The sequence below is a fragment of the Dromiciops gliroides genome, chromosome 5, assembly GCF_019393635.1.
Source record: "Dromiciops gliroides isolate mDroGli1 chromosome 5, mDroGli1.pri, whole genome shotgun sequence".
NCBI classification, from domain to species: domain Eukaryota; kingdom Metazoa; phylum Chordata; class Mammalia; order Microbiotheria; family Microbiotheriidae; genus Dromiciops; species Dromiciops gliroides.
In genome coordinates, this window is record NC_057865.1 from 17097809 (window position 1) to 17113858 (window position 16050).

General features: G+C 44.3%; 1 protein-coding gene across 3 annotated transcripts in view; it reads right to left on the reverse strand.

The window, feature by feature from the left end:
• SKAP2 (src kinase associated phosphoprotein 2) overlaps window positions 1-16050 on the reverse strand; it is a 164297-nt gene that overhangs the window by 59531 nt on the left and 88716 nt on the right. For all 3 annotated transcript variants that reach the window (XM_043967927.1, XM_043967926.1, XM_043967928.1), the window contains 2 exons: window positions 8384-8461; window positions 5988-6071 (listed from right to left, as the gene is read on the reverse strand). In XM_043967927.1, coding sequence (XP_043823862.1) covers window positions 5988-6071; window positions 8384-8461 — 162 coding nt within the window. The remainder of the gene's footprint in view (window positions 1-5987; window positions 6072-8383; window positions 8462-16050) is intronic.

Consider the following 16050-nt stretch of genomic DNA (forward strand, 5'->3'; position numbering starts at 1 on the left):
TAGCTGGGAAGGTTCCTGCTTAGCTCGAAGTCTGGCAAGTGTCTTCTAGTGGCTGGGGATTTTAAATGTGCTCAGACTACCCTTTCTCCAGAGAGTCATGGGCTGTCAGGATGAAAGCCGAGGGATCTCTACACTCCACCCTACATCCTCCACGCCAGACATTAATCTGGTCCTAGTGTGAGACGATGCTGCAGCCGGGAAGAGAGAACGAGCGAACAGCTCGTGCTGGGGGAAGAAGAGAGGAAAGCCCCTGCTGCTTCCTGTCATTTGGCCAATGAGACGCCTGCCTCCAGACTCCAAGTTCATGTGTTATTCATAATCTAGGCTACGAAGCCATAACCACATGGAGCTACTGTTAGTATCGGAATCTGAAAAGAAAGCACCATCTCGCCATCAGGCAGATCTTCAGTCACCTCTCACGCTCCAGAAGAAGAGAGTCCTGTGCACATCTGGGCTGCGGGACGTTCCACCGGCCTCTCCCAGGTCCCCAAATCCCAGGCTCCTTTCCACACAGAGCACGATATATATACATGGCTAGGGAGGGCTATTTTGGTTGGAAAAGTGCCTGGGATGGTGACTGGATCCATGGGAGCGGATTGATACACCCTTTACTGACTGGTCTGGGGGAAAGAGAGGCCAATGAGACACACTTTACCTCATGCCACAGACTCCCCTTCACTGATCATCATGCCACCTGGTGCAAAAACCACGCCCAGGAAGGCCTGAATCTCAGAATAATCAAAACAAAAACGTAAACCAAGGCACAAGTCAGAAGCTGCCTGGTGGGCATGAACAGGTCCTGATGTTACAACAGTACAGCAAGCCGGGAGTGGCGGCCATCACATCACCACAGACATGTAAGACAAGTAAGGCGGCTCAGTGTTTAACAAGAACTGCGGATCATCGGGTTATCTCCATGTTTCCTCCCCATTGGAAGGGAAGTTCCCTGAGGGCAGGACGGCTCTTACCTTTCCTTCCACCCCATTACTCAGGTTTGCTGACTGACTCCCCTCATGTCACAAGTACTCACAGGAAGATCTCCAGCGTGGCCGAATCAAGAAAAGACACAGCCATGAAGAGCACAAAACGAGAAGGCCTTGAGGGGCTGAGAGCAGCACCAGCCCCCATGAAACCATGCCACGAGCCAGCATCATCAGCTCTCTCCCCAGTGCCGCCAATCCCCTCTCCAGCTGCCCTCCCCCAACCACAGCTCCATCAAAGTAACCTTGGAGCCCCGCCCCGAATTGGAGGTGCCCTGACCCCCCAGAGCTGCAGGACCTCCATAAGAGGAAGATCATTCTTTGGTTGCTTCCTTCATGGGCCACAAGCATGGTTTGGGGAGTGCCCAGCTAGGTCATGAGACAGCACCTGCCTCAAGGCAGGGCTGGAACAATCTTTTGTTTTTAAGAAAGGTCACAAGGCACCATGAAATTTTGTATCCTGCATTAAAAAAATCAGACTTCATCTCCATGTCTGATTCAGAGAAGCTCATGCTTTTATCCCACCATGGAGAAAGGAGGGCAGGGCTTCCATATGCAGGTGGAGGGGTCCTCAAATGACACTGGCTAGGGCACAAAGCAGGAGATGTAAGTTTTCAAATAATGTATAAAATGATGGTTTTACTATTCTTTTCAAAACCTCAACAGAGTTTATGCTAAACCGTGCAATGATGTCTATATCAAATGACATGTGTACCACTTGACATTTTCTTTTGTCTTCCTGCACCAACACAGGAGCTGAGGCTCACTCTTCAGTGACAGTCTGTGTTCTAAAACCTTGGAAAGTCAGTAAAGTGAGATAGAAACCCCAATTTTCCATTGGTTTCCATGATAAGACAGCAGGGAATATTTTTAAAGTATGCTTTAAGAAGGGCAAGGAAAACTGGCACATGGAACTGGCCCATGAAATTAAGCTGCACATGGGCCTGGCCCTCACTTTCCTTCTCCTGCTCTTATTTATGTTTCTTTAGCACTTATTTAAAGTGTGGCTGCAGCAGACACAGCTGCAGAGCACAAACAGGGTACTCCATCAACACCTTCGAGCTGTGTTTATGACAATGACTGTTTATTAAGCACCTACTGTGCACCAGATACTGCAGCATGAAGGAGAGGAAGGAGATGTGCTAGCACAGACAGGACTTGGGCAGGACTAGAGGACAGATTCAAGTTCCTTCCTGGTCTGGCAGAGAGAAGAGAGTCAGGAAGCCCTGGCCCAAGCTCTGCCGTAGGGTCTGGAGCAAGTCTTTCCTTAACTGCTCAGTGCCCCAGCAGCCGTCTTAGAGCATAAAAGTTATAGAGGCGTTGCTAGAGGGGATTTCAACACTGGGAGTACCCTATGGTGATGATGTCACAAGTATAGACTGACACACCCCCCAAGGGCAACTTTTATATTTTGAATTCAATGATCAATATAGTTATGATGAATCAGAATTGGAATGACCAAGAGGACCACGACCCATCACTTGGTTGGTGCATGGACTACCAAGAAAGCATGTTGAAGGAGTGGCCCAAGGGATACATACAGCATGTATGTGAGTTATCTCTAGCTGGAAAGGGAGCCGTGCTGGCCGTGTAAGGAGAGCAGGCTGCCTACTCTGCTGGTGCCCGTGAAGTGCCAGTACACCGCAAGGATGGTCACCAGCAAGGTGGGGAGAGCCTGGGCATGGGAGGTCTTCCGGCAAAGGTGGAGCGGTCACTCGCCTGGGCCCTTCCAACCCGTCAGGGCTGTTCTGGGATTGAGGAGAACCACAGATCCGGCCCAAACTTCACGCAGTCCGGCTTCTTTCATTCTTCGGGATCGTTTTCACTACCACGGCTGCTTTCTTGTCCCAAACCCTACACTGCACACTGACTAGAGCGGTCGCTCCACGCCCAGAGCAAGGCTGGCGAGGGGAGCGCCACCACCTCCGCTGCATCTACACGTACACGCCCACATCTCCATCCTACTGAGGGAATTTCACAAACCCCCACCGAACAAGTCCCTCTGAAGGCTTCCTGCAGAGAAGGCCTACTTCCATGTAGATGGAAAGGGAAAGGAGAGCACATAGAAACCACCCGAGGAATTTCAGAAAAGTGCAGAAAAATGAGACGATGTTGAAGGTGGATGAGCCTTCACGCGGGGTCTTTTAAAGTATCGGTTCTGAATTGGATCCTAAATGAACCGCATCGTTCATAGCCGCATCCCCAGGAGGAAAAACAGGAGGTTCAGCTGCCCACATTCTGCCTTTGCTGAAGCCTAAACAAGTGGGCCTTGGGAATGCCAAGGCAAAAGGAAGTCACGGGAGATAAAGGAAGAAGGAAATGAAGGAATGGATCTGGGTTTCATGAGGTGATAAACTATGTGCTATATGTTTTTTCCTTAAGAGCCCCAAATGGCTATGAATAATAAATATGGGCAATATTTACTGGGATGGAGGGAAGTACATTATTTACCCTGGAGACGGGAACTCTTCTTCCTCAGCCATTACAACCTGATGGCCCACACAACAAGGTTGAAAATGTGAACCGTGTATCTGTCAGCCAGTAACAAAGTGTCATGTAACACAGCCCGTGGTCTCGGCTCTTTACAGGCGAGAAGCCGTGTCTCTAAATCTTACTTAGTTGGGGAGGAGGGTTTTCCTGCATCTAAACAGCTCCTTTCAAGGTGAGGTGGCAATCTGTCCATTTGTCCAATACCCCAGTTTATTTCCAGAAAGGCAGAGCTAAAGGATTAGGACTATATTAGTTATGTTTGACCTCATGAAAGGAAATGGCCATCACGTGGAGAAAATTTTCTAAGGAAACAAAAGAGACGAAAATGAAATCAAGATCACATGGAAAGGCAATTGGAAAACTGTCTAATGACTGATAAAAGTCCTCGAAAAGAGAGGAATTGGCTAAAAATACTGAAGGACACAACCTATGAGCTAAATCTAGCTAAAATCTCCATGGAAACAAGAGACATTGCATAGCGACACGTGTGAAGGAGGCATTAGGCACAAAGAAAAGCACACCCAACCCTCTATGACCCATATGAGAACGAATCTCAGGAAAGAGAGACCTCCGTGGATCCGAACTGAAAAGGCAAAGACAGGAACTGAACCAGGGATTCAGATTGGAGTTCTTGTCAGCTAAGCACAGGGTCAGAAATGCCATGGGTACCTCAAGAATGTGGCCAGATGTCCTTCAAAATAAATGGAAGTAACAGAAACCCTTTTTGTGATATTAACGGCCCATGGGCTGCGCCGTCACCCCGTCCTCAGAGCCTTGGCTACAGGACTAAGTTATACTGTAGCGACTCACATCATTTTCCTGGTTTCCCACTCAGATATCCTGCCATTCAACTGGGGAGAAGAATCACTTCTGCTTACTAGCAGCAGCAGAAGTCTTCAAGGGTAGCGAGCCCTGAAGGTTTCCTAACCAGCCATACACCTAAGGATCCACAGCCCTTTCAAACAAAAACAAACGAACAAGATACAGGAGGAAGAACTTGGGGGTGGGGGGGAAGGACGAAACTCTAGTCTAAAATATAATCTTTGTCATTTGTTTCTAGTCACCAAGAGTGGCTAACAACAATCTATAGACTGAGCGACTACCAGGCCACAGGTGGGATTTCTCAACAGTTTCTGAATATTATGGGGATTTTCTCCCTCAGGATAACAGCTATGTAAAGAGACACCTCAAAGATTTTAAAAAATGCTCAAAAATAGGATGTACGCACACCTTCTGAATTTCATGGCAAACAAACTTAGAAGCTTGAAAATAAAATCAGACCTAGTGTAATGGAGGGTTCCAGAAGCAGAAATTATTTTCAGTGAGTTTGGGGAGTTCATTCTACTTTTTTTCAGTGCTTCCTTTTCAGAAAAACGAGGGGACTTTCTAAGCTTGGCTCAGTACTGTCCAGACTGGAAACATAACATCACTGTATTATTAACTGGCTGTTTCTATTCTCCAGTTTTGTCTTGGTTCTCCAAAGTAGCAAAGAGCAGATTAGGTTATTTCTTAAAGTTCAGCAACTTATATTCCATTTTTAATGGCAGTGGATAGAGTGCTGGAGTAAAGAAGAACTGAGTTCAAATCCGACCCCAGACACTTCCTAGCTGTGTGACCCTGAGCGGGTCACTTAACCTCTGTTTGCCTTAGTTTTTCATCTGTAAAATGGGGATAATGATACCACCTCTTTCTTGGAACTGGCATATAGTAGGTGCCATATAAATGCTTATTCCCTTCCCCCACCCACTTCAAGTAAATTCACTAAGTGAATTTGTGATCAGTTTCTAAAATATACTGTTAGAAATAATATTCTCCACATGATCATTTTATAATCAAATCAATCTATACATACCTATATAGAGGCTACTAAACGTGAAAAACGATGATATATCCACAAGGCATAATAAAATATGAATTCCATGATTCACTTCTTTGCTAAACAATATAAAGTCTATGGCTCCTCCCCTTCCCCACCCTGTGGCCTGAAAATTCCAAGATTTTTACACTCTACTGCTAATAAAATATACACATGAATGTGTATTTGTATAGGTATCCCTATCCGAGGGCAAGGACAGCTCCAAATTTCCCCACAAGATTTGAAATCACACAAATCAGCAAATGTTCAGGTTTTAGTAAGGGACAAGAACTTGATAGTGTAGAAGGCTGGTAAGAAAAGCCCTAGATGGGGCAGCTAGGTGGCACAGTGGATAAAGCACCAGCCCTGGATTCAGGAGGATCTGAGTTCAAATCCAGCCTCAGACACGTGACATTCAAAGTCACTAAACCCTCATTGCCCTGCCAAAAAAAACCCCCCAAAAAAAGCAAGAAAGAAAGAAAAAGAAAAGCCCTAGCCCATAAACTGCAATTTGTGCCAAGCCCGTCACCACTGATAAATTGTACTTTAAAATAAAAAGAAAAACAAAGCAAGACCCAAATAAATTCACATTCACTGAGCACACAATAAATGGAACCCATCCATTTGGTCATAATGCATCACAATTCCACAATCATGAGTACCTTTGTCACTCCCATAATAATAGAAAACTGTTTTGCTAAGAGCACACCAGCGCTTCTGCCATTCAAACCCCAGGAAGCTGTGATCTGAAATAAAGACAAAAGAAAATCTTTTCAGATAAGATAAACAATACTCACGTCTTCATTATTTTGGAGGTCCTTTCTATCTCTACAATTCTATCACCTCTGACCTAACTTATACCTTTATCTGAAGATTCTATTAAGTAGAAATGGAATTAGGAAAATTAGAAAGGGAGAGGAATGGGATGCCCAACCCCATGGAGAATGATGCTGCTTCTGCCTCCCGCCAGTCTGGGGACAGAAAGAGAGGAATCATGGCCACACAAGGGGTCTAGACCTCGGACAAATGACCCTGGAAGTCAGTGTTCTCTTCTATCAAGTGACCTGAGCTCTTCTCTGATGACAGGATTAGGCTGGCTCTGCCCACTCTGGACAAGCAATAAGCATTTATCAAAGGCTTTATGGGTGCCAGACGCTGCTCCGTACTGGGCAGATAAAGGCAAGACCAGTCCCTGCCTTCAAGGAGCTTACATCCTAATGGAGATGACATGGATGGAAACAGGCCCACATAGGATCTATGTAGAGTAGGTGGAAGGTGATGCAAACATAAAAGCTATCAATGATTTTTTTTTAATTATTAAGAAAGAACAGGGAGAGGAAACAGTGCAAAAGAGACAGCCTGGTCGTCTGTGGGTTACTAGCTGGTCAGCCTCTAAGCTCCCCCAGTATACAATGCAAAGAGGACACCTCTCCTCTGGCTGCTTTACTGAAAGATGATGAGAAGGCATCTACATGGAGTGAGCAAAGGATATGGCATGTCATTCTCACTTGTAAAAAATGGCAGAGAGGGGGCAGCTAGGTGGCACAGTGGATAAAGCACTGGCCCTAGATTCAGTAGGACCTGCGTTCAAATGTGACCTCAGACACTTGACACTTACTAGCTGTGTGACCCTGGGCAAGTCACTTAACCCTCATTGCCCTGAAAAAACAAACAGACAAAAAATGACAGAGAAAGTAGGGTTTGTGGGGAGGAGGTACTGGTTTTCTGGGTAATCATAGTTTGGGTAAAACAAGGTTCAAGGTTTTTTCAGGTGGTTGGTCACCCCACACACCCTCGTCTCAAGTCCTTCCTGTGTCATCCTCTCAAGTGGATCATCTGCAGCATGGCCATTCTCTAGTGGGACGTGGTCCAGTTCAGTCACTCTCCTCATCTTTGTATTCCTTAATGCCATTTCAACAACAAACAGTAGGTATTTATTAAGCACCTACTATATACAAGCTTTGGGGTAGCTGGGTGGTCCAGTAAAGCACCTGTAGGGCCTGGGCTTAGGAAGACCTGAGTTCAAATCCAGCCTCAAATGTTTACTAGCTGTGTGACCCTGGTCGTCACTTCCCCCTGTTTGCCTCATTTTCTTCATCTGTAAAATGAGCTGGAGAAGGAAATGGCAAACCACTCCAGTGTCTCTGCCAAAAATGGGGCCACAGAGAGTGGGACACGACCAAAATGTTGCATGACAACAATGTATGAAGTGCTGAGTCAGTGCTAGAAACAGTAGGTGGAAGTTGAAAAGAGGAGCACTGGGCCTCACTGTAAAGAGCTTCTTCCCTACCAAGCAGAACCTCCAGCCAGAACACGCTGCCTGGCTGGGCCCCTCAGGCCCCTCCCTAAAGAGCTCCAGGAGCCTTCATCAGGGAGCTCAGCTGAAGAGGGGAGTCCTGGGCAGGGCCTGATGCACCTTGACGGCTCTGGGGTCCCTCCCAGATCCCAAGGACTGCAGCTCCTCCCTTCCTAGAAGTCTATGACTCCAGATAAGAAAGTTAAGCAGATTCTAAACAGAAAGGGCTAAAAGGGGGCAATTCGGAGGCAGACAATAGGAGGAGACATTCCATCTTTCATCGTCATCATCCTTCTATTTTTCATTTTCCCATTATAAATGGGTATTAAAAGAATGAGGCCTTCTGGCTAACACCAATTATCCGAGCCAGACGAGAACTGCAACAGATGTAAAATGGCAAACGATCCCCCTATATAACACAGGCCATGGCAGGCTTCCATGATGCGATGACCACCAGGTGAGGTCATCCAGTGCCCACTGTGTGCCAAGCACTGGGTGGAGAGCTGGGGTGCATGACATCTGCCATTACCCAGAAGTCTACTGTGCCCCCAGTGGTAGCAAACAACTGCTAAACAACTTACAAAGATCTAAAACTACAAATGCATTTGACTGTGGTTACTGACAGACTGAAGGATGAGCTTAGGGCTTTGATCCTGTCACCCAAGGTCTCCATCATTCAGCCGGGAGAACATCGACCCATAAGGAGCACAGAGGATAGGACACACTCTTCCCAGTGGTGTCTCTTGGGGCCTCACACTTTACCTTTTCTCCGTTTCTCCAGGTAGCCAGCCTTCAGAACAAACGGAAGGTCCTGAGCTGCGATTGGAGGGAACTGGTTTCCTAGAAGAAGCAAAAAAAAAAAAAAATTAAACATTAAGGCAATCAACTTAAAAACAAATGCCAAGCCCAATTATGTGCAAGGTCATTGTAATGACTAAACTCGGACATAGCCAGGTCTGCTGGCCTCATTTCTTCTACATCCTGGCTCCTCAAGCCTCAACAGCAGAATTCATCTGGACTCATCTGCTGGAAGAAATGGTGCTAGAAATGACCGCGATATTATAATGGAATCTGAGGGAAGATAAAGCCGGTTACTTTTCATTGTATCCTCTCTAGGCAAAGGGGCTTCAGCGCAGCTTTTGATAAAAGATGCCATTCTGAAAGTCAGAACAATCAACAAGACCCACAAGATGGGGCCAGGAGGTGAAGAGAACCCCACCATGTTCTTCTTTACACCTCTACCTGTTGTATTGCTTAGGGCACAAAAAGCTAAAATATACACAGGTGAGCATGATTTATCTCAAGAGCAAATGCTAAGGAGTGCTCTAAGCTTTATGTTGTAATCCTAAAACTAAAGGAAAACTAGCCTAACTTCAGGCTAGCTCTGCCTCTGGGCTGGCACTGTGGACATTTTAAACAAATACATTTGACCAATCAGCAGTGACTTATCATGTGGCCAGTGAGGACAGAGAGAAGGCCGGTGGGGCTGGATGGCAGAGTGCAGTAGGGGGAGGCTTGCCCACAGAGGCCACCAAGACAGCTGTAAAGTCTCACAGTATGCCTCATCTTTGATCCTGGGCGACTGGCAGAAGAAGGGGCGGCCCATGGGCAGATGGGGGCTCATCCTAAGGATTCCATCGTTATTGCGATTCAGCGAGGGCTCCACAAACTCCTCTTCCGTGCCTCACTCAGCACAGAGGCTGCTCTGATTCTCAAAGGCTACGCCAGCCAGTCAGGAGAGAACAAACTCTGGCAGATTCCACCATGCTAGAAAAACTTCCAGGACAATCTCAACAACAGAATGTGTCTTCTTTCCACCAACCACCCTCCTTATGTACAGAGAGGCTCCTCACCTCTCCACATGATGATACGTTCTGGGACAAAGAAACCTATAAAATGGCTGTTGGTCCTAGAGCTTCTTCTGCTTCCTCAGTGATGGCAACAGAGCCATAGAGAAAGGGGCCAACAAGGCTAAGAATCACACAGTCCTGAGACCACCTATGAACACTGACTGTAGGTACTCCAGATTTGAGAAGCTTGTCCAGGGGCTAGCAACTGAACATACTCCTGGGGAAAATCTTGCTGTTATAAATGAAACAAGCTGAGCAACTAGGTGGCACAGTGGATAAAGCACTGGCCCTGGATTCAGGAAGACCCGAGTTCAAATCCAGCCTCAGACACCTGACACTAGCTGTGTGACCCTGGGCAAGTCACTTAACCCTCATTTCCCTGCCAAAAAAAAATTTTTTTAAATAAATGAAACAAGCTGAATGGGGGGCTCACAGGTTCTCTTTGGTGAGACAAATAAAGGAGCTGGCAGGGTAGGTTTTACCCTGCATCCCGATGTACCAAGAAATAGCAAGTCATGTGCCATTTGGTGATCTCTGATTGCAGTGCTCACGAGGTGTATGGCTATGTATCTGTATGTATGTGTGTATACCACATATACATCGGTCTATCTGTGTGCATGTATACGTACTTGTATAAGAACATGGCCACCAAAGACTGCAGTGCAGATGCCAACGTTTATTTATTTGTTTGTTTGTCTGTCTGTTTTTGTGAGGTAATTGGAGTTAAGTGACTTGCCCAGGGTCACACAGCTAGTAAGTGTTAAGTGTCTAAGGTTGGATTTGAACTTGGGTCCTCTTGATTCCAGGGCCAGTGCTCTATCCACTGCACCACCTAGCTGCCCCCTGATGTCAACATTTATTGCAGAAGATGAGGAGGTAGAAAACTACTACCAAAAACTTGCTAAGACCGTTCAAATGAAATCTTCCATCTTCTGAGACCCAGGGACTTCAATGCAGAGGCGAGAATAGGTGAAGACAGAAAAAACTAAGAGGGGCCAGCCAAAAGTGTGTGCACTGCCATGAAGAATCATGGGTACCGGAACCACTGACCATCTCTGAGAAAATAATCCAAAGGATCCCGACATGGCGCTCTCACGAGAAAATCACAAAAAAGTGGCCCTAACACAATAGCTCATTACTCTTCCAGAAGTAATCCTTGAATCAGATGCCTGTGTACACCCGGGCCACCAACTTGTTAGAGCAAAAGAATCAAAATTATCACAGAGATTAAAGAAAAAAACCCAAACAATATGGCATGCAGTCAAAACCAACTTCAACCTGACTAATTTAAATGATGGGCATTAAAAATGGGAAGAAGATAGAAAAATAACATTGTTGTTACTTACAAAAATTCTATTCATAATTGTAACTTCTGTACATCAATTGCCACGAATGAGGAAAGCTGAAGTTCTAAAACCCACTTTTATTGGCAACCACTTAAATTATTTGTCAAATGGAAAGATCCAGTAGCCAAAGTCATCATGGTTTCATGCATAAACTCATATGTAAAATCTCTCAGAGAAGGATGGTGGGAGATTATAAGCAGTAACACCTCATAGACCAGAGAATCAGCGAAGGAAAGAAACACAATTTAAAGACAGCTTGGACAACTAAGTAAGGTCATCACCATGATTTTTAAGAACGAAAGAGGACAAGAGTCAATCATACAAATGAGAGAAAAGATTTGCAAGCATGATATAGAGCAAAGTCTTGCCAATAATTAGAGTTCTCACAGCACGGTGGGCCGCCGCTGGGGTGGTGAAGGCCTCCTACCTGGAGGACCTCAAGCAAAAGCTGGATGGTCACTGGTCAGGAATGTTGTAGAGGGGATTCTGTTTCAGGCAGGGGCTAGACTAGACGGCCAGTGACGTCCCTTACAACCCAGAAATTCCATAAAAGTCTTCAGTTTAAGTTAAAAACAAACCTCACAAGCATAAAATTTGTAGGAATCACTTTATAAAAATAAGGCTCCCCAGAGAACCTTCCATATGGTCCTCTCTGTCTGAGGTGCTGAAAGGATCAGCCCCGGCTCCTGCCTTTAAGTAGGTGGCAGTCTGGTTGGGGAGGCCATCTTGTAGCAGCTTTCCTAGTAGGTGGCTCTTTATAAACTCTAGGCTTTCTCCATTAACTGCTCTGGAATATTTTCTATTAAAGCTTAAAACCGCATTCAGTCAATAAACGGTTCTTAAGCTCCTTCTAAGCTCTAGGCACTGGGCTAAGTGAGGGAGCTACAGAGAAAGGCAAAGGATGGCCACCATTTTTGAGAAGTTCCCAGTCTAGGAGGGAGGGCAGCACACGAACAACTGCACAAAATGTGCTACATACAGGACGAATGAGAAATAATGAAGAGAGAGAAGGCCGAGAACAAGGGGGACTGGGAAAGGCGTCTTGCGGGAGGCGGGCTTTCAGCTGAGGCCTGAAGGAAGTCAGGAGGCAGAGAGCAGGAGGGAGAGTGTTCCAGCCTGGGGGAAGGCCAGGGGGAAGGCCTGGAATCTGGCTACCGAGGCCCTGAATTCGGAACGCTGCCAATACAACTTAATATACTTAATAATTTAAGACAAGTTAAATGGCACTTCCTCTCGGCCACATCCAAGGGTTGCTAAGAGTCCATCCACAATGAGACCATAGGAAAGACTGTGAAGATGGATTGATTCCTACCAGAAGTTCTTGGAGCACATCCTGCTTTCTGACAACACATATTCATTTCCACATCTACTAACTTTTTTTTAAAGTCCTTGATGGAGTATTTACTTTGACACTGGTGAGATCTAACGGGCCTGCTAGGATGGCAAATTATAAAGTTGTTAAAATTAAGAATAACTATTCTTAAAATGGCTAAGTTCATCAGATGCTTATGGTATTAATTACTAATAAAGCCTGATTAGAAATTCTATAAACAATCAAATGTCTAAATACTTAGATCAAGGAGCCAAGGGAGGCATACATTACAAAATCCTGGAATGCCTCCTTTAGTCAAGTCTATCCTCAACCAACAGGAGCTTTACACTATCCCATTCCCATTTTTCAAACCAACAAGCATTTATTAATTACTTACTATCTGCCAAACACTGCAAATCACTAACATGTCAAGAAAGCATTTTTTAAGAAGCATAATTAGAAGTGCCGTCATCAACAGCAATATCATTTGGAAAACAGCATGTATTTATTACCCATAATATAAACCAGGACATTTCCTGGCCTGGTTTGTGGAATGAATGAATAAAAGCAGTACACATACCTACCTGCCTAATAGCAAACACATGATCCTTTAAGTAATATCACAATAAATACTGTTATTACTATTCACAAACACTGCCAAACATTTTAAAATCTAGAATCTATGCCGTTTTCTACTAGGCAGTAGTTTAGTTCACATAAATGTCTTTTAAGAGACTGTTAATGTACCATCACTCATTGTTATCCAGAGAAGATAACTTTTCAGAACGGTTTTTAAAGAAAGTCCTTTTGACTGAGTGTCTCAGTGTCTGACAAGATGTTTCTATAGTATTAAAATGTACTAGCAAATCTTTAAAAAATAAGGTAAGGATGCTTTTTAAAAGGCCATGAAGTTTAAAAATTATAAACCCTACAAAAAGTCTTAGTTAACCCAAACACTGGGTCACGTAAGTAACTAAAAAATTGACATTATTGCAGTGGTAGTGGGGGACAGCAGTAGGAAGTCATAGATTTAATTATGGCTAAATTTATGAACTTCTTTTCCTTCAACAACAAATTCATATTTCTACGAGGACAAAGAAAAGCTATTTTATTGGGGGGCTATTTTATTGGAGGGAAGGGAAGGAGAAATAAAAATTGGAATCCAAAACTATAAATAAAAATGTTTATTACTTAAAAAAGAATATTTTCAAATATACCTTCTATAACTCTGACTTTGTTTATAATGTTTATTCTTTTCATTAGCAAACATTTTTGAATGTTTTATTAACAGTATAAATAAAACCAATCTGAAATGGTAATACTAAAGGGATAAGAAACTTCCTATACTTTATGATATGATATAATCAATTCATACTGTAGAAAAGCAATAGATACACACACAATTGTCATTTTGTTCCCAAGTGAACCTTGTTACTAAGAGGGCAGTTAAAATAAAGGAACTACGAGGGGCAGCTAGATGGCGCAGTGGATAGAGCACTGGCCTTGGAGTCAGGAGTACCTGAGTTCAAATCCGGCCTCAGACACTCAACACTTACTAGCTGTGTGACCCTGGGCAAGTCACTTAACCCCAATTGCCTCACTAAAAAAAATAATAAATTAAAAAAAAATAAAGGAACTATGTATAAAGTACTAACTTAAATCAACAAAGGCAGAGAAATTCAGGATTAAAACTGTCCCTCTACCCATAACACTCCCTACTGGGCCCAGTTTTTGAAACAAGTATATTTCTAAGTATCTCTCACCCTACAATATTTGTCACTTATGTATGTGTGGAGGTAGTTTTGTAAGCTAAACTGCTCAGCACTTTCCCCATTCTGTCATTCAAAACAGTTCTCCCTCATTCAAAGAATCAAAGGAAGTACTGGGTCTCTCCATGAAAAAGCAGCACTCGCCTTTCCTCTGATCTCCTGGCTTTGAATACAGGTATGTACAACACACTGACAAATTAGGAAGCAAAGAACTGGGATCACAGTGGATACCCATCAATGGGAGAAGAGCTATAAACTGTTAGAGATAAATGTAAAAGGCATTATTGTACTATAAGAAAAAATCAATGTGAAAAGCAAGGAAAGGCAGAATTGATCCAAGTGAAGTAACAAAATTGGAAAAGTCAAGTTAACAAAGATTTAGATTAAGTTCCTACTATGTGTCAGGCACTGCGCTAAGTGCTGGGGATATATAGGAAGAGTGGCTGTTTGAGGAAGTCACAGGGATAGTGAACAGGGCCATGGGGAAGCTGATTGGCATAACCTTTCAAGTAGTAATGCCAGCGATCAGACAATGGTTCCCAGAGGAAGAGGTGGAAAGGGGGGAGGGATCTCGTGCATGGTAACAACAAGGTGGAAGAGGATGGCAAATGGATAGATTAGAATGTGAAGCATGGGTGACACCAGCAAGATGAAACAGGCCAGATAGCACCTCTTACACACACACACACACACACACACACACACATACACAGAATCATCAGGGCAATGGATGCACAGATGCATACATACATACATAGGCATATTTGTTAAATAAAAGTCCCACTGCCAACATTAGTACTTAGCAACTTTATGAAGATTTTTTAAATCCTCCCCCAAAATATCATCCAGTAGCTGAGGACATACACAATCTTGTTCCCACATGTCTCATAAAATTTTCCAAGAAAACCATTCAGACTAGCACACTAAAATATCAAAACTTAAGCCTTATTTTATAGTATTTGTTCAAAGGATTTATTAAAAATGATCTGCTTTGGGGGGCAGCTAGGTGGCACAGTGGATAAAGCACTGGCCCTGGATTCAGGAGGACCTGAGTTCAAATCCAGCCTCAGACACTTGACACTTACTAGCAGCGTGGCCTTGGGCAAGTCACTTAACCCTCATTGTCCCACGCAAAAAAAAAAAGGTCTGTTTTTTAAAGAAAATTTCATATAAAAATTAGAAGCACATGAACAAGCATATAGAAGATAAATATTCTACTTTTGGTTTCCAAAAGAGAAAAGTGCTTAGCAAATAGGGCATCAGAAGGCGGCCAAGGAATGAAAAGAAGGAAAAGAAGGAGTTGCCGAAGTGGTTGGGAGGTCTTGGGAATAGTAAAGAAGCCCAGATGTAGGATTTAAGGAAGGAAAAATTTGAGAAGACTCAAGATGAAGAAGGGCCAAGCTAAAGGAGGTGAAGGATTCAGTCTGAATGACCTGAGAGAGATAGATAGGGAAGGAAACGCATGAGATGGAAACTCAGCAAAGAGCTGAATGGAAGGACAAATGAAGACAAGAGGTTGGCAAGAGAAGGGAACCCGAGGGAGGCCTGACCGCCCCCTGGCCTCTCACAGGGCCTCCAGGAAGCTCTCTGCAGACGACACTGCATAACAGCTGTCAATCCATGCGTGGGACTTGCCCTGGCCTGCAAGCTCCTCATGTCAGACAGAATCAGCAGTCCAACCCGATTAAGTAGAGGTGCTGATGGCAGCTAGGTGGTGCAGTGGATAGAGCACCGGCCCTGGATTCAGGAGGACCTGCGTTCAAATCCGGCCTCAGACACTTAACACTTACTAGCTGTGTGACCCTGGGCAAGTCACTTAACCCCAATTGCCTCACTTAAAAAAAAGAGGTGCTGAGCCATTGGGGCAAGATGTAAAGAGGGAAGGAGAATGACAATTCTGGAGCAGGTCACTCAAGGCAGTTTGCCCTTGCAATTCTGAAAGCACCACACCAGTGAGCAAGACAAGAACTGAGGACCTCACTTTGAAGTGATTTTCTTTTGAGCATGTGATGCTCAAAGTACAGACTCTTTTCTCCCCAGCAAAGAATGCAAATGGATTCTAGGAATGCTCCCCCACGTAGCAGATTCTCGGGTGTAAGGTAATGCTCCTTTAAAAAAATAGAGTAAGATCAACCAATCCATCAGCAAGTTA